At 41.5% G+C, this 17305-nt stretch overlaps 2 protein-coding genes across 4 annotated transcripts; one reads left to right on the top strand and one right to left on the bottom strand.

Moving 5' to 3' along the window:
- Positions 1-1266: 1266 nt before the first annotated feature.
- On the bottom strand, positions 1267-17137 carry LOC139545458 (BCL2/adenovirus E1B 19 kDa protein-interacting protein 3-like). Its single transcript, XM_071353248.1, has 6 exons — positions 17001-17137; positions 6177-6432; positions 5985-6066; positions 5748-5854; positions 5398-5547; positions 1267-3518 (listed from the first exon to the last, which is right to left on the bottom strand). Exons 1-6 carry the CDS (start codon positions 17080-17082, stop codon positions 3470-3472), a joined length of 726 nt encoding a protein of 241 aa, XP_071209349.1. The 5' UTR covers positions 17083-17137; the 3' UTR covers positions 1267-3469.
- On the top strand, positions 10525-14255 carry LOC139545457 (putative nuclease HARBI1). 3 transcript variants are annotated; one of them, XM_071353247.1, is made up of 11 exons: positions 10530-10911; positions 11201-11271; positions 11359-11535; positions 11626-11687; positions 11770-11856; positions 11944-11985; positions 12054-12227; positions 12307-12342; positions 12441-12995; positions 13277-13388; positions 13483-14255. In XM_071353247.1, the coding sequence occupies exons 1-8, from the start codon at positions 10754-10756 to the stop codon at positions 12340-12342; spliced, it is 807 nt and encodes a 268-aa protein (XP_071209348.1). In that variant the 5' UTR covers positions 10530-10753; the 3' UTR covers positions 12441-12995; positions 13277-13388; positions 13483-14255. The 3 variants fall into 3 exon arrangements, with proteins under 3 accessions (XP_071209347.1, XP_071209348.1, XP_071209346.1); XM_071353246.1 differs by having other exon boundaries at positions 10525-10911; positions 12054-12342; XM_071353245.1 differs by lacking the exon at positions 10530-10911 and adding an exon at positions 13065-13180 and having other exon boundaries at positions 11198-11271; positions 11626-11856; positions 11944-12227.
- Positions 17138-17305: the final 168 nt, after the last annotated feature.

The raw sequence follows: 17305 nt of genomic DNA, 5'->3' as shown, positions 1-17305 counted from the left end.
TTGACTTTTAGTAGCAGGTTAGAACTTACGCAGCAGGTTAGGATAATGCAGGTAGCAGGTTAGGATACTTATGGTTAGGAAAAGGTTATGGTTAGCTAAAATGCAAACAAATCTACTTTTGACTTCAATTTGACATAAACTGTATCCCAGCTAGCCATGACCGGTATTTGTCCCTTTAATGGAGTATACAATAATCAATGGAAACATGAATGGGATGAACCAAGAGGGATCTCTTTCCAACAAAACATTGTTCCGGCATACACACAGATTTAAAAAAAATCACAAAGAAATGTAAACATGAATTTAGTCACATTTCATGTTGAAGCTTAGAGGACAGACACATCCAAATCCAGTACTTTTCTATTTACATAATAATTCCTCTAAACCTCAACATAAACTGCTCCGTAACGTGGTAAAAGGGGAGAAATTGACATTGTTTAGGCCTACATGACAGACAAAACGGCGACATACCTTGCAACAATCTATAACCTTTCACAGATATTAAGATAAATGCTTAATGGTCAATTTTTTTAATGTATTTTTATTTAACCTTTATTTAACTTAGCAAGTCAGTTAAGAACAAATTCTTATTTACAATGACGGCCCAGGAACAGTGGGTTGACTGCCTTGTTCAGGGGCAGAACGACAGATTTTTACCTTGTCAGCTCGGGGATTCGATCTAACAACCTTTGGGTTACTGGCCCATTTGACCCATATTATTGATTTTGTGCATCACTGTTTGAAAATATGGAGAGAAGGCACCGTTACATCTACCCAGTCTATGCTGTCTAGGTTCAATAACATCAGCCAATTAATAATGTGAGACCTCTGCACATGTCCTTGCTATTCTTTGTACTTTTCATGCATCCCGGTCAGCAATGTAAAGCCACCAAAAAAACACGTTAACACTAATCTATCACCTACCTTCCTCTTCTGTTGACATGCATTTATAAGGAACTCAAATATTTGGAAATCATCAATCCTCTACTGCTCACTCATTCTCACTTGATATGAGAGCACAGAATTTTGCCCTCCTGCTTTTTCCTATTCAAAAGGTTGTAATATGCTCTTCCCACTTATAACCCCCCTCCCCTGGAAAAGGTATTCTAAAATGGGAGCATGAAAAGCAGTTGTGGGTGTGTATTTGGTAGGAGGGGGTTTCACAACAAGCAATATTATTTCCATCATTTTGTTGTACAACATGTTGTGTTTTACAGTACATTTATGTTCTCTGTTTTTTCCTTTCAAAAACTCTGCTTGAGAGTATTGTGGTTAATTTCTCATTTTAATGTCAGTTTTTTCAATATGATTACAATGAATCCATCTACATGGCTGAAACTTCTTGCTTCTGGAATAATTTTTTACAAGCATGTTCAATGAATTCCTGAGGGCCCTGCCCTCCATACAAACAAGAAAAGCATCTTTCAGTTTGTATTTTGGATTATCAGAAGAAAAAAACATCAATGATAATGTGCATACTTCTTCTGCCTTACAAACAAGGACGGACTTCACAATTTTAATGAAAGCTATAACAACCTTTGGCATCTCGTGAATTATACTACGTAAATGCCAATTACAAACTAAGGGCATGCATGCAACGGGAGTTACTTTGAGTTGGTACAAACCAAGAAAAGGCACACAAAAAAATCCCACTCAGAAGAAGAAAAAAATACCCCACTCATGTCATCACACCTATCCCCATTGCCCACCAACCTTCCCCCTAAAGATACAATACAAAACCCTAAATCACCAAGCAACCCAATACAGTGGAGGAGTGCTGGTTCTGTATAGCCACTTTCCCGGGAGTTCCTGGGATAATTACCTAGTGTGATGAAAAGAAAACATGTTTTTTACCATTGCCAAAAAAGGGTCATTTATCATAATTCTTAAAATAGGTCAGTGTTAAACACATATACAAAAAGCATTACTTACGTTACCCTAATAAGGTAGATAATGTCTGCCTATTGGTAATGGCTGAATAGAGCCCATGCTTACATAAAATAGACCACCAAAGGACAGGTCAAAACAAGGTAGATGACTTTGCTGGAGATAGGAGTGCATGTTGCTGTTTGAGTTTGTCTAACCCTATAGTTCAACTTCTCCAATAGTTGAGAGATCAGTGTCAGTGGTACCTTTCCAATGCAATGAAAGCGCTGAGATGAAAATATATCTATATTTGGCAATATGCAGTAGTCATTTGTGGCCAGTTATATCATAATTCCGCTAACACATCCAACTGAGTATGGTGGCTGGACCTATACACTGGATCTCACTCTGAGGGTGTGCAGCCAAACAGGAAAACTTCAATTCAAAGGTTTCTAGAATCAGCTTGAAAAAAACAAATAAGATATGACAAAAGAGAGGAAGAATGTGTAGCATTGACACATTTGAGTTACTGAACAGCAGGCAGGCAGGTTGTGTATATTTGTATCTACTATATTATATCTACATAAAACAATGACATCTTCATTCAAACTTTCCCCTTCTCCTTACTACTGCAGTACTTCACCATGTACTGCATAGCATTTAGACATGCTACTCTTTCTGCATCAACACCCCCATCTGTATAACTATTTGCTCAGTTGTTTTCCTGATAATCAATGGAAACCTGCAGTAGCCACTAGCATAAATATTCACATCCTTTCACCAAGAGACCACCCTCTTTAGAGAAAATTGGAGCTACTAAAATATGACAAAAATTAGGTATAACTAGAATAGGGTGGAATTACAACCAAACTTCTGCTGAATTAAAGTCTGGGTTAAAAAAAAATATCAAAACTCCATGCAAAAAAAAAAAAAACGGAACAATAATACCACTTGATTCAGAGTCACTGCAACTCTTGAAAGGTGTACTTCAGATATGGAGCTTATTTTTGGTTCAGGTGCAAGTCACTATGCAATTAACTGACTTGGAGTAAGGAGCAGGAAGATAAACACTCCAAGACACTTGACCTCTCACAGCACAATCTCTGTCTAAGCTAAGGCATCTATATGGAAATCTCAAAGAGATTCCCAAAGGTTCAGGCCCCCTGCCATCCAATACCAGCCACCTCAGTGTTTGTGCAGTATAGGATTTCAATAGCTGAATTGAGAATCATTTGTTCCAAAAGTACCACACTCAGGTTCAGGCAGGGGCTGTGAACTATTATGGGTTGATAGTGGTCATTACTGTCCGATGCTACAGTTCGCACTGTGCCCAATCTGTGTCAAAAGGTAAAGGGTCCCAAACGTTGACGAATTGTGAACCTTCCAAAAGCACCCAACATAAAAAAACTGGGGTGAGTCAGTGTCAGATAAAGTGGTAAAAACATAGGAAAAAAATCTGAGTAAACAGAATATAGAATGGATGAATAGAATGGATGAATAGAATGGAAAAGGGAGGAGGAAGCTAGCTAGGAAAACAATGGATGCAGAGGTACAAGTATTTTTTTTAGACAGGACAACTTCCTGGCACTGCTTTAGTTTGGGTTTAGAAAGAGCTGGTGGAAGGCGTGGTGAGTCTCTTTCCAAGGTAGACCCTAAGGAGAGAATAAGTACAGCATGACAATGATTCAACAGCAGACATCATCTACACTGAACAAAAATATAAATGCAACAATTTCAAAGATTTTACTGAGTTACAGTTCTTATAAGGAAATCTGTCAATTTAAATAAATTCATCAGGCCCTAATCTATGGATTTCACATGACTGGGAATACGGATATGCATCTGTTGGTCACAGAAACCTTTTTTGTTAAAGTAGGGGCGTGGATCAGAAAACCAGTCAGTATCTGGTGTGACCACCATTTGCCTCATGCAGTGCAACACATCTCCTTGGCATAGAGTTGATCAAGCTGTTGATTGTGGCCTGTGGAATGTTGTCCCACTCCTTTTCAATGGCTGTGTGAAATTGCTGGATATTGGCGGGAACTGGAACACGCTGTCATACACGTCAATCCAGAGCATCCCAAACCTGCTCAATGGGTGACATATCTGGTGAGTATACAGGCCATCAAAGAACTGGGACATTTCAGATTCCAGAAATTGTGTACAGATCCTTGCAACATGGGGCCGTGCATTATCATGCTGAAACATGAGGTGATGGCGGCGGATGAATGGCACAACAATGTGCGTCAGGGTCCCATCATGGAATCTCTGTGCATTCAAATTGCCATCGATAAAATTGTGTTCATTGTCCGTAGCATATGCCTGCACATACCATAACCCCACCGCACCCATGGGGCACTAAGTTGACATCAACAAACCGATTGACCGCACAATGCCATGCACGCTGTCTGCCATCTGCCTGGTACAGTTGAAACTGTGATTCATCCTTGAAGAACACACTTCTCCAGCGTGCCAGTAGACATCGAAGGTGAGCATAACGCCGAACTGCAGTCAGGCACATAGATGAGCTTCCCTGAGACGATTTTTGACAGCTTGTGCAGCAATTCTTCGGTTGTGCAAACCCACAGTTTCATCAGCTGTCCAGGTGGCCTGGTCTCAGATGATCCCGCAGGGAAAGAAGCCGGACGTGGCGTGGTTACACGTGGTCTGTGGTTGAGAGGCCGGTTTGACTTTTTTGAAATTAAATGTATAATTTAAAATGTTCCCTTAATTTAACTAGGCAAGTCAGTTAAGAACAAATTCTTATTTACAATGACGGCCTACACCGGTCAAACACGGACGACGCTGGGCCAATTGTGCGCCGCCCTATGGTACTCCCAATAACGTCCGCTTGTGATACAGCCTGGATTCTGTAGTGACGCCTCCAGCACTGAGATGCAGTGCCTTAGACCTTTGCACCACTCGGGAGCCGCCAGTCAGAGGAGGAAGGCCCAGAGAAAGACAGACAAGATGATATCCTGATGAACAAAGGTGCAGACTGGGTTGCAGATTGGTCGTACTGCCAAATTCTCTAAAACAACGTCGGAGGCACAGCTTATGGTAGAGAAATGAACATTCAATTCTCTGGCAACTGCTCTGGTGGACATTCCTGCAGTCAGTATGCCAATTGCACACTCCCTCAAAACTTCAGACATCTGTGGCATTATGTTGTGTGACAAAACTGCACATTTTAGAGTGGCCTTTTATTGTCCCCAGCACAAGGTGCACCTGTGTAATGATCATGCTATTTAATCAGCTTCTTGAAATTCCACGCCTGTCAGGTGGATGGATTATCTTGGCAAAGAAGAAATGCTCACTAACAGGGATAAAAAAAAAATTGTGAACAACATTTTTGAGAAATAAGAAATAATAATATTTTTTGTGCGTATGGAACATTTCTGGGATCTTTTATTTCAGCTCATGAAACATGGGACCAACACTTTACATGTAGCGTTTATATTTTTCTTCAGTGTACAAATACTCACACATCCAATTGATTTGCTAGTTGTGTAAGATGGTACAGTCACTCACCCGATACCAAGGGCAAGGATGTGAGACAGGACTAAGGAGGGGATGAAGACTTTGAGGAACTCAGCAGAGAAGACACCCCCTTTCTTCATGGCTCCACTCTTTCTCATGCTGAGGGATACTGAGTGTCTGGGGTGTTGGAAGTGGAACTCCCTACAAAAAAAGAAAATAAAATATCACTGAACATGTTGGCAATTTTGAATTATACTGGCTTCCTACAGAAAATGATAATTTCTATTATATGCTTTAACGTTCTACATGGACTGATATGGAATTGAATACGTTTAGTCTATTTTCGCTATGATTTAGACTACAAGTTTATTTATGTTAGATTGTATGCAGTGTCTCCTTACTTGGGGGGAATGTTTTCGGGCCGACTGGACCAATCTGCAACCCAGTCCGCACCTTTGTTCATCAGGATATCATCTTCTCTGTCTTTCTCTAGGCCTTCCTCCTCTGACTGTAGATGTGGAGAAAGAGAGAGCACACAGGTGAGTGAGCAGAGAGGTCCTGTAGGCCTATACTGTAACAGTGATGTCAGGGGCATGGATGGAGGAACAGACACATGAGAGCAGACTGGGTTTACGTACCTGGCTCCCTCGCCTACTGGACATCTCCACGTCAAAGGTGACCTGGCTGTCATCCTGATCTGGACTGGAAGGTCTGTGAGGACTGAGGCACAACACAGGAAGAAAATAAACACGTAAATTATACAAACACCCAAACATGGAGAAAAGAGCTCAGGGAGGGGGCTCACCAAAAACATGACACTCCCTTCCTACCTGTCACAGGAGGAGCTGCTTTGGCTGGACTCGTGCTGGGCATCCAGGAGGATCTTCTTCATGTCTGCATTGTGGATAGAGGAGGATGAGGGCACGTGCCCCAGCCCCCCTGTCAGACTCTCCTCCACCTCCTCTGGCACCACCTCCAGAGCCTGAGGGGCCTGACTCTCCCCCTCATTCCCATTCTCCGTGTTGGGGTTTGGCAGCAGAGCCTGGTTCCTGTTGTTTCCATTCAGCTCCAGCTCTACCCACGACCCTGAAAACACAAGCATAGAATTGGGATCAGATTAAGTGTGGGTATCAGTACAAATGTTGATAATAGTGACATAAGTCCATGGTAAAGATGCATTGACAAGTTCTCAAACTCAATGCACCAAAACATTGACATTTTAAAAAGATAACTTGTAGCACTGTTTTATTATGTGGCTATTGTAATTCAAATGAGCAAGCTGGAGAAAGAAGGCAGTGGTACTTCAGAAAAGGCCAAATATCTGCTGTAAGTGCTTGCAATTGAAGTTACGTGGTCAACGAAGACAGAAATCATCATGACACAAAAATACTTACTCAGCCTGAATGGAGATCTAGGCTATAGATCCTGAATCAGCAGACATTTGCATTTCAGGTTGGTCTACAGCAGAGAGCCCCTGGCAGAGCAATGCATCCCTTCTGCTGTTTAGGACCCTTTATCTCAGATGCACGAGACCTGTGCTTTGTCTGGCACTCAGCCACTCACAGTAAGTGTAAAGCAAAGTCACTGTATGGAACATACAGCAGTGCATGTTAACAAGGAGAGTCATGGTGGATGGCTGCCTTATGCTCTTGAGGATTAGACCTAACTCCACATTTTTATTTTATTTATTTCACCTTTATTTAACCAGGTAGGCTAGTTGAGAACAAGTTCTCATTTACAACTGCGACCTGGCCAAGATAAAGCAAAGCAGTGCGACACAAACAACAACAAAGAGTTACACATGGAATAAACAAACATAGTCAATAATACAATAGAAAAAGTCTATATACAGTGTGTGCAAATGAGGTCGGATAAGGGAGGTAAGGCAATAAATAGGCCATAGTGATGCAATAATTACAATATAGCAATTAAACACTGGAGTGATAGATGTGCAGAAGATGAATGTGCAAGTAGAGATACCGGGTTGCAAAGGAAAATAAATAACAGTGTGGGCATGAGGTAGTTGGATGGGCTTTATACAGATGTGCTATGTACAGGTGCAGTGATCTGTGAGCTGCTCTGACAGTTGGTGCTTAAAGTTAGTGAGGGAGATATGAGTCTCCAGCTTCAGTGATTTTTGCAGATCGTTCCAGTCATTGGCAGCAGAGAACTGGCAGGAAAGGCGACCAAAGTAGGAATTGGCTTTGGGGGTGACCAGTGAAATATACCTGCTGGAGCGCGTGCTACGAGTGGGTGCTGCTATGGTGACCAGTGAGCTGAGATAAGGTGGGGCTTTACCTAGGAAAGACTTATAGATGACCTGGAGCCAGTGGGTTTGGCGACGAATATGAAGCAAGGGCCAGCCAACGAGAGCATACAGGTTGCAGTGGTGGGTAGTATATGGGGCTTTGGTGACAAAACGGATGGCATTGTGATAGACTACATCCAATTTGTTGAGTAGAGTGTTGAAGGCTATTTTGTAAATGACATCGCCGAAGTCAAGGATCGGTAGGATAGTCAGTTTTACGAGGGTATGTTTGGCAGCATGAGTGAAGGATGCTTTGTTGCAAAATAGGATGCCGATTCTAGATTTAATTTTGGATTGGAGATGCTTAATGTGAGTCTGGAAGGAGAGTTTACAGTCTAACCATACACCTAGGTATTTGTAGTTGTCCACATATTCTAAATCAGAACCGTCCAGATTAGTGACGTTGGACGGGCGGGCAGGTACAGGCAGCGATCGGTTGAAGAGCATGCATTTAGTTTTACTTGCATTTAAGAGCAGTTGGAGGCCACGGAAGGAGAGTTGTATGGCATTGAAGCTCGTCTGTAGGTTAGTTAACACAGTGTCCAAAGAAGGGCCAGAAGTATACAGAATGGTGTCGTCTGCGTAGAGGTGGATCAAAGAATCACAAGCAGCAAGAGCGACATCATTGATGTATACAGAGAAGAGAGTCAGCCCGAGAATTGAACCCTGTGGCACCCCCATAGAAAATGCCAGAGGTCCGGACAACAGGCCCTCCGATTTGACACACTGAACTCTGTCTGAGAAGTAGTTGGTGAACCAGGCGAGGCAGTCATTTGAGAAACCAAGGTTATTGATTCTGCCGATAAGAATGTGATGATTGACAGAGTCGAAAGCCTTGGCCAGGTCGATGAATACAGCTGCACAGTATTGTCTCTTATTGATGGCGGTTATGATATCGTTTAGGACCTTGAGCGTGGCTGAGGTGCACCCACGACCAGCTCGGAAACCAGATTGCATTGCGGAGAAGGTAAGGTGGGATTCGAAATGGTCGGTGATCTGTTTGTTAACTTGGCTTTTGAAGACTTTAGAAAGGCAGGATGGATTTAGGTCTCTAACAGTTTGGGTCTAGAGTGTCTTCTCCTTTGAAAAGAGGGATGACTGCGGCAGCTTTCCAATCTTTGGCGATCTCAGATGATACGAAAGAGAGGTTGAACAGGGTAGTAATAGGGGTTGCAACAATTTCAGCTGCTAATTTTAGAAAGAGAGGGTCCAGATTCTCTAGCCCGGTTGATTTGTAAGGGTCCAGATTTTGCAGCTCTTTCAGAACATCAGCTATCTGTATTTGGGTGAAGGAGAAATGGGGGAGGCTTGGGCAAGTTGCTGAGGGGGGTGTAGGGCTGTTGACTGGGGGTAGGGGTAGCCAGGTGGAAAGCATGGCCAGCCGTAGAGAAATGCTTATTGAAATTCTCAATTATCGTGGATTTATGGGTGGGGACAGTGTTTCCTAGCCTCAGTGCAGTGGGCAGCTGGGAGGAGGTGCTCTTATTCTCCATGGACTTTAGTGTCCCAGAACTTTTTGGAGTTTGTGCTACAGGATGCAAATTTCTGTTTGAAAAAGCTAGCCTTTGCTTTCCTAACTGCCTGTGTATATTGGTTCCTAACTTCCCTGAAGTTATGCACATGCACAAAAGCAGAATCATTTTGTAAAACTAAAAATGGATGTGGATGCAAGGTTTTTAGATGTCAAAGACACCAGTAGAGGTTCTCTGTACAAAAAGGCTGCATGTGCATATTTTTTTTATTTTTTATTTTATTATTATTTTTTTTTATTTTTTTTTAGGGCTGCATGTGCATATTACTGAAACAAGTGACGCCATGAATAAAAACAAACATACTGTACTTCAGGAGAGTTCAGTTTAAAACATGGCCCTGGACTAAGTCTAGCCTGCTTTAAGCTGCAACTTTGGAACAAAGCATGCTCTGTCTTTGCTCAAGTCATAAACAAGCTCCCATGCCTATTAAAGAGCAATTCCGCCACTTTTCAATCTCATATTCATTATTTCCAGCACCATACCAGTGTCTACAAATGTGAAAACGGTGCGTTTCTATGATCTGTGGTTAAAAAGATAAGGTCCTAAAAAATCTCTGTGACATCTCAAGGCAGGATTAAAAGTAAGAAAAGCAGTGATTTTCAAAACCTGCAACGAGTTTCTAGCCAGAGTGAGTGTATTTTCTTAGTCCCGACATAACCATGAATCTCAGTGTTTGAAAAGCATCCTCTTTACATTTTTAACTTTTGATGTTAAACTTTTTTCCTTCATATTAGTTTCTACAACATGTAGAAATGCGCTGTTTTCACATATGCAGACGCTGGCATTGTGCTGGAGTTAATGAAAATGAGATTGAGAAGTGGAGTGGTGGAGTTGCCCTTTAACCCTCCTGTTGTGTTCGCTTCATGTTAATTAATTCTGTTCCCGGTCCAAAATGACCGCCCCATTATAGCTGATTATAAATCCATAATAATACATATATTATCACCTAATGTTGTGTTAGATCTTTCTATCAACTTAAGTTATTTTGAACATTACAAGTGTTTAACTTCTATTTGTGGCCTGTAGGGCTCATTCACCTGAGCTCATACTTCTTTGAGTAAAAAAAAAATGTTTGGATTATTTTGACTATAACAAATACTCAGATTAAACATAGTGCTATTTATCTCAGACTACTTTGTGTCAAAGTTTAACAAGGACTCCTCACAAGTGTCATGATCAAAGATATGATCAAGATCCTCACATACAGTATATCGTTTGGTCATTGTGCTGCCACAGAATGAATTGTGCGCAAGGCCTCAAAAAAGCTTTATATACCAGAGCTGCAAGAAAAGTTCTATATATTATTAAAACAATGTTGCGATTGTTTGTGAGAATGCGAACAGGGGCCTGTTGCACAAAAGTAGAATTAAGACATCCGGGATAAATGACTCAGCTGAGCTCAATGAAGCCAAAACATGTGCGTCCAGGCTTAATTGGTTGCACAAAGACCAAGCCAGGATGAGCAGACACGGATTCATTAAGCCAGGTGAAACCAATCCTGGATAGGTGCGCGCTCACGGCTCACTCAAATAGACCCCGCCACAGATCACAGATTAACTGATTTACCATGGCAACTAGAGCCGCGTACTTTTCCCCGTCGGAAGCACAAATCCTCATGGAGGCATACGAGGAGGTAAAAGATATAATTAAGAAGAAAGGCAACACCGCCACAGTGATAAAGCAAAGAGAAAAAGCGTGGCAAAGTATTGCAGACCGCCTGAATGCGTAAGTAGTGCACAATTACACACTCACCGCTCCGCTGAAACATCACAATTACAATTCAAATATTTAATTCACATCTCCAAAAATGCAGTTGTACTGTAATTATGAAACGGTTAAATTTTTAATTGAAATGCACTGCAGATATGAGTGAAATTGTGTAAAGTAACTCCATCACACTGTATAAAGCTATGATAATTTATTTTTTATTTTTACTGAAAACAAGACAAAAATACCAAGTAATTTTTTGCAGTGTGACTCCATTAAATGTGTGTGTGTGTGTGTGTGTGTGTAGATTAAACATGAACGGGCCAAAACGGACATGGCAGCAGGTCAAAATCAAATACAAGAACATTCTGCAGAATGGTATGGTCCCTGACTAATATTTAACAAAGCACAAGCATATATTGTACCCAGAAGGTGCCTGCTCACACATTGTCTGTACTGTTTTAGCAGTGAAAAAGAATACCCACAGACAAGGCACGGGTGGTGGGTCACCAAAGGCTGACCTTACCCCAGCAGAGGACATGGCCTTGGAGCTAAATAAAGGCAGGCCCGTCTTAGAGGGGATCCCTGGGGGGAAAGAGACGAGCATAGGTTCCTCCCAAGATGCCACCCGCTTCATTCAAGGTATGTCCTTCCATCTCTACATGGGATACAACCACATTCATATTGAATCAATTTGGACTGTCTGACTTTGGTTTACCTATTGCCTTGCAGTGTCTGGCAGCACTGTGTTCCTGTTAGAGCCACCAGCACAAGCACCAGACGATGCTGATCCAGTGAGTACTCCATCAAAGGCATACTGTAGGCCTGGCATGTCTTGTCTACTAGCTTCAATATGAATCCGATTAAATGTGATAGGGTGAAGGCCCCAGTGCAGCAGCAACAGCACATGATGGAGACGATGATGAGGAGGAGACCATCTCTCTGGATTCCAGAAGGCATGAGGTATCATGTTAAGACTGTGAAAGTACTATTTACTCTACAATGGTGAGGAGTCCTCATCAAAATCAAAAAATCTAATTTATTTTACAGGACCCAGATGCTATACAGTGGGAAAACCAGCCTGGCAACATAGTGCGTATTAATAAAAGGACACCACATCCTGCCAAATTCCAGCTGCGCTAATTGTATTGTGTTCACAGAGCTCACAAGCTATCAGAAAGTTGTATGGCAACCACCTCCGGCGCCAAATAGAACTGGCAGACATAGACATTCAGTACAAGAAGAAAAGGATGGAAAATCTTGCACTGGAGTCCGAAATAAAAAAGAGGACAATTAGGAAACTGGACCTTGAAATAAAAAAACTTGAGAGGGAGGTGAGATATGCCTTCAATGTACACTGTATGCTAACTGTAACACAAATGTATTAATCATTATTTTTCTTTCCTCCCCCAGCTCCAAGAAGATGACACAGCTCAAAATAAAAATTAGGTATATTCTCGTAAAGTCAAGTGAGCCATGACATATGAGCTCTTATTGTGAGCACACAGGACGGTGGCATCTTTCTAAGGTTTTTTTTATTTTCCCAGCAATCAGTACAACCAAGTCATCGTTATAAGGCATCGCCCTCTTTTGCCCACCCCCCCAGCACCAGGTGTGGCCACTAGCCTATATGAAGGGCCAAAATTGTGTGTTCCTTTCTGCTCTGACAATGGCATGCCCATTCGTGCGAGATGTGGTGGATGAAGAAGCACTTGTGCTGAGGAGAGCCTTCAGGCGAGAAAGGGTCTTCAGGGACCGGTTGGACCCACTGGCCTTCCCTGATGACCATCTATATGAAAGATACAGGTTTTCTGCAGATGGCATCAGGTATCTATGCAGACTACTGGGTCCCAGGATTAAGCACCGCACTGCACGGAGCCATGCACTGAGTGTGGAGCAAATGGTTTGTGTGGCCTTGCGCTTTTTTGCTAGTGGAGCCTTCCTGTACTCAGTGGGGGATGCAGAACAGCTGAACAAGGCCACAATTTGCCGCACAATAAGGAGTGTGTGTCTGGCTATCAAAGCATTAGCAGATGTCTTCATCTCCTTCCCTGGCCACAGAAGACTCTGTGACATCAAAGAGGAGTTCTATAGGATTGCAGGTAAGAGGATCTACAAATTACAGGACAACTGTTAACACATAGTAGGATACTCATTACTTTGTGTGACAGGTTTCCCCAATGTCATTGGTGCAGTGGACTGCACACACATAAGGATAAAAGCCCCCTCAGGTGCCCATGAGGCCGATTTTGTGAATAGGAAATCCTTTCACAGCATTAATGTTCAGGTGAACATAACTTTTTGATATTGTCCATTGACGAACACTCTGCATTGCCAGTGATGTGCATTGATTGGTGTAATATTCCTCATCTTATGATTTCAGATGGTCTGCAATGCTGACTGTGTGATCAGCAATGTTGTGGCAAAATGGCCTGGCTCAGTCCATGACTCCAGAATCTTTCGGGCCTCTGAAATCTATCAGTGCCTATCACAAGGTAAGCCACACAACCCCTATTTATAACCATCATGGCTGTGTCAAGAATATCACTGTGTTTATGAGGTAGTAATGATGAGATTTTGTGTTGACAGGTGAATTCTCTGGTGTGTTGCTGGGAGACAGGGGGTATGGCTGCCAGCCTTTTCTCCTGACACCTTTCACAGACCCCCAGGAAGCACAGCAGGCCTACAACCATGCCCATGCCAGGACCAGGGCCAGAGTTGAAATGACCTTTGGCCTCCTGAAGGCACGCTTTCACTGCCTTCACAAATTAAGGGTCAGCCCTGTTAGGGCATGTGATATTACTGTGGCTTGTGCTGTCCTCCACAATGTGGCCTGCCTGAGGAAGGAGAGGGCCCCCAGAGTGCCACCAGCCATGGACTGGGACAATCCGGCAATCTTCCCTGATGACGACAGTGGTCGGCTGCTGAGGGACCAATATGTGTTGAATTATTTTAGTTAGTATGTGTGCTTTCAATTTTGGTTAAATATGTCCTGCGGTGGCAGAGGAATTTGGGTTTTTTTGGGTTCGTTTTTTGACGAATTTGGCCTCTTATGATGTTTGTGCGGTATACTGTGTGTAATACAAGGCTGCAGGGAGGCTACTGCATCCATTCATTTGTCTGTTCAGTTGATGTGTATGGATTTGTCCTGCATTTATTTTAGTGTGCAGACATGCAGGGTGTGTTATATACAGACCTTTGAATGTGTATGTATCATTTTGTATAATATGCTTGGATTCTGTGCTTTCCATCTTGTAGAGTCACTGTGACTTCAGTTTCGAAAGGAGCTGATGGTTTACCTGCTTTGTTTTGTCCTTATTCAATAAAGGAACATAATGTTACACATTGTGTTTTTATATTCATATGGAATGTGTAGTTGTTTATATGACAGAGTACTAGGGCCACACTGAAGAAAAAGGATAAAGTCATAAATTTATGAGGCTGGTTCTTTCTGCAGAAAAGCTACATATTGTTTTTACAGTTTTGATACTTATGACAATGTGATACTTAATATTCTGGCACATCAGCATGTCTTTGTTTATGAAACCATACTGAAGTACAATTTCACGAAATGCCCCACATCTGTCATTTTAACAACTGTCCTCCTTTAAAACAACTGATTACAATATTATGACTTGTGTTTTTTTCCCCTCTGTGGCCCTAATATTCTATCATTTTATATATAGCCTTATAGTCTATGGGAAACTGTAAATTATCTAATGATAGCAACATCATCTAAAAATCATTTTTTATCCCAAATCATTGAAATTAATGATCACAAACGTTTAAATAATAACAGTGGGTCTAGTTATATGTGATAACAATGTATAGTGAGCAGTGAAATAACTATTGGTTTCCATTTGTGGTGACTGCTGACTGACATTAGGGATGAGATTAAATAGATCCTGGAATTTAGCCTGGTCTGGAGCAGGCTAGCTCCACAGAATAAATCTCCATGGTAATTTATACCATAACATATCCTTCTGCCCCCTATCCATCTTTAGTGCAACCGGATTACGGATCAATTGAGCCAGGATCACCAAGATATCCTGGCTTAATCCCTTATCCTAGTTTTGTGCAACAGGCCTCAGGTGTGAATCCCTTGGGGGAAAGATTCTATTTCCCGTGGGGGTTGCCATGGTAGCCAAGAAGGGGAGTGAGGTGTGTGTGTGTGCTCAAACACACATGCATGTGAGGGTCTGGGAGAGGAAGTGTGTCCATCTGATGAATGGGCATGTGCCTGACCTCAATTTCATACACTAATTGTAGTCTCACCCATTCATTTCTAATGATCGGTCATTTTTGACAGGGAACACCAAAATGTATTTTGTGTGTTCAGATGCCCTGTGTGGACAAAGTCATGGAACCATAAAACAATAAGATTAAATGAACTACATTTTTTCAGAGAGAAAACTTGTAAATCGGTCCAATTCGACCAGAACACAGCAGGAGGGTTAAGCTAAAATATCCCTTATTTCCTCTCTTTGAGGGACATCAATTGTAATTGGGTGGCCTAAATTCCACTGTACCAGTGACGTTATGTTGTTCAATTTCCAATATAGGCCCTTACATAATCTGCATATTCTATCAAATGTAGACATAGCATACAAAATGTGTTTATTTAATACAGAGGATATATATCCATTAACAAATTAAATGTTACTTGTCACATGAGAAGAATACAACGGGTGTAGACTTTACTGTGAAATGCTTGATTACCAGACCTTCCCAACAATGCAGTTAAAAAATGATAAGAAAAAGAAAAATAACACAAAAGGAATACAATACACAAGAATGAGGCTATATATAAGGAGTCCCAGTAGCAGATCAATGTGCAGGAGTAAGGTCCATTATCTGTAGTAGTATGCCTATTATATCATTCATAATTTACCATTATCAGTTTGTCTATAAATAACACACCATCCAGCGCATCCAGCCGATAGCCTGCATTTCATGATAGTGGTACTGCCTCTCACAGCAGCCTGCCCTAATGGAATTCAGACTGCTCCCAGACAGGTAGGAAAGAGGGAGGAGAGTTATGCAATCTCTGGAAGCTAAGCTAAAGCATCAAATCAAAGCTCCATTCCCCACACCCCTGTCTGTTAACCAGTTTAGCCTGAGCAACATTCAACTCACTAAACCTCTTCTTGGAAATTCCCAGTGCATGCTACTAGAAACCGACTGCATCGCCATACCGTGTAAAGGGACAGAGCCTCCGTGACAGAAAGTACTATACAAGGACACCGATAATAAAAACATATACCATCTTAACCTTGTGCTTTTTCCTCCAAAGTGGACTTCTTGGGCAGTTTTGAGACTGCATCTGATGGTCATATGAATATTGAGTCTGTTCAGCATACAGTAATTGTCATTGGGGGTTGAAGTAGGTTATACGCCTATTGCGTTAAATAATTCAATGCTAGCTATACATTTGAAATAGTTTATTTTTCTTACGGATTACATTGAATAGCCTATCTTTAGTATACATTTTATGAGAAAACCTAAGGATATGGTATGATGACACTCAGTATCACCGAGTATTATGGGCATTTGATGGGCCTATAGTTGTTCAAATTATTTTTTACTCTAGAATGAATTAGAATATTTAATCTGGAATCTACATTGTCTAGTAGTCAGTGGTGTTGCACTGCATTCTTTACACAGGAGACAAGCAGTTCCAAAGAATATCGTTCGCCTTGTGGATAAAAAAAAAAATCGACAATGCAGGCAGAGTGCAACAGACAATATAAACCCAAAAACTTTATGAATAGCTGGAAATTGAGTTAAGTAAATATATTACACAATTAAAAACTAAGAATTGGCTCCGATTCGACGAAATTGGTTTGTGTTTTTCTCATTTTATTTGGACTTATTTTGATATGGGTTAAGCCTGCCTCCAGGCAAACCAGCGTTTAGTTATCCATGATTGGTTGAAATCCTGTCACTCAAATATTTAAAGTCAATCCATTGGAGTAGCAAAGTTTACGTATGGTCAATATTGCTATATCCTTCTGTTTATAAACACATGCCACGAAAAGCAAGCCCATTCGTTGCAAATGTATTTAAAACTCTTGAGATTGTTCAAAAAGGTTTACAATTGTACTTACCGTTGAGGCCAGGCTCCCCGTTAATGTTTTGCTGAGCAGCAGTGGTGGTGGACATGTTCCCTACCTTAGTGTTCGTCAACATGACGCAAACAATGGCGCGCGCAGGCGCATAATTATTTAATGGCACCGAGGGAGATTTATCACAATTATTTCACAAACTTTAATTTCTAGTCCCAAAATATGCAACAAAACAAATAAAACAGGGAAAACAATATAATGCATATTGTTTGGGCACAAGTTATTTGAGTATGTGTAGCCTAGCACAAATACCAATCATATTTGATGTATGTTTGCATTGCATATTC

The sequence above is a fragment of the Salvelinus alpinus genome, chromosome 19, assembly GCF_045679555.1.
Source record: "Salvelinus alpinus chromosome 19, SLU_Salpinus.1, whole genome shotgun sequence".
Taxonomy (NCBI): domain Eukaryota; kingdom Metazoa; phylum Chordata; class Actinopteri; order Salmoniformes; family Salmonidae; genus Salvelinus; species Salvelinus alpinus.
Note: the sequence above shows the minus strand (reverse complement) of the source record. Positions and strands in the feature narration are given on the sequence as shown.

Bases quoted from the DNA above. Each gene is read 5' to 3' on its own strand.
- LOC139545457 (XM_071353245.1), top strand. From the start codon at position 12,524: ATGAAGGGCCAAAATTGTGTGTTCCTTTCTGCTCTGACAATGGCATGC. The intron at 12,996-13,064 runs GTAAGAGGATCT...TTTGTGTGACAG, and splicing joins GGAGTTCTATAGGATTGCAG to GTTTCCCCAATGTCATTGGT. The intron at 13,181-13,276 runs GTGAACATAACT...TTATGATTTCAG, and splicing joins TTCACAGCATTAATGTTCAG to ATGGTCTGCAATGCTGACTG.
- LOC139545458 (XM_071353248.1), bottom strand. From the start codon at position 17,082: ATGTTGACGAACACTAAGGTAGGGAACATGTCCACCACCACTGCTGCT. The intron at 5,548-5,747 runs GTAAGGAGACAC...CTTTTTTTGTAG, and splicing joins CCCGAAAACATTCCCCCCAA to GGAGTTCCACTTCCAACACC. The intron at 3,519-5,397 runs GTGAGTGACTGT...TTCTCTCCTTAG, and splicing joins ATCCTTGCCCTTGGTATCGG to GGTCTACCTTGGAAAGAGAC.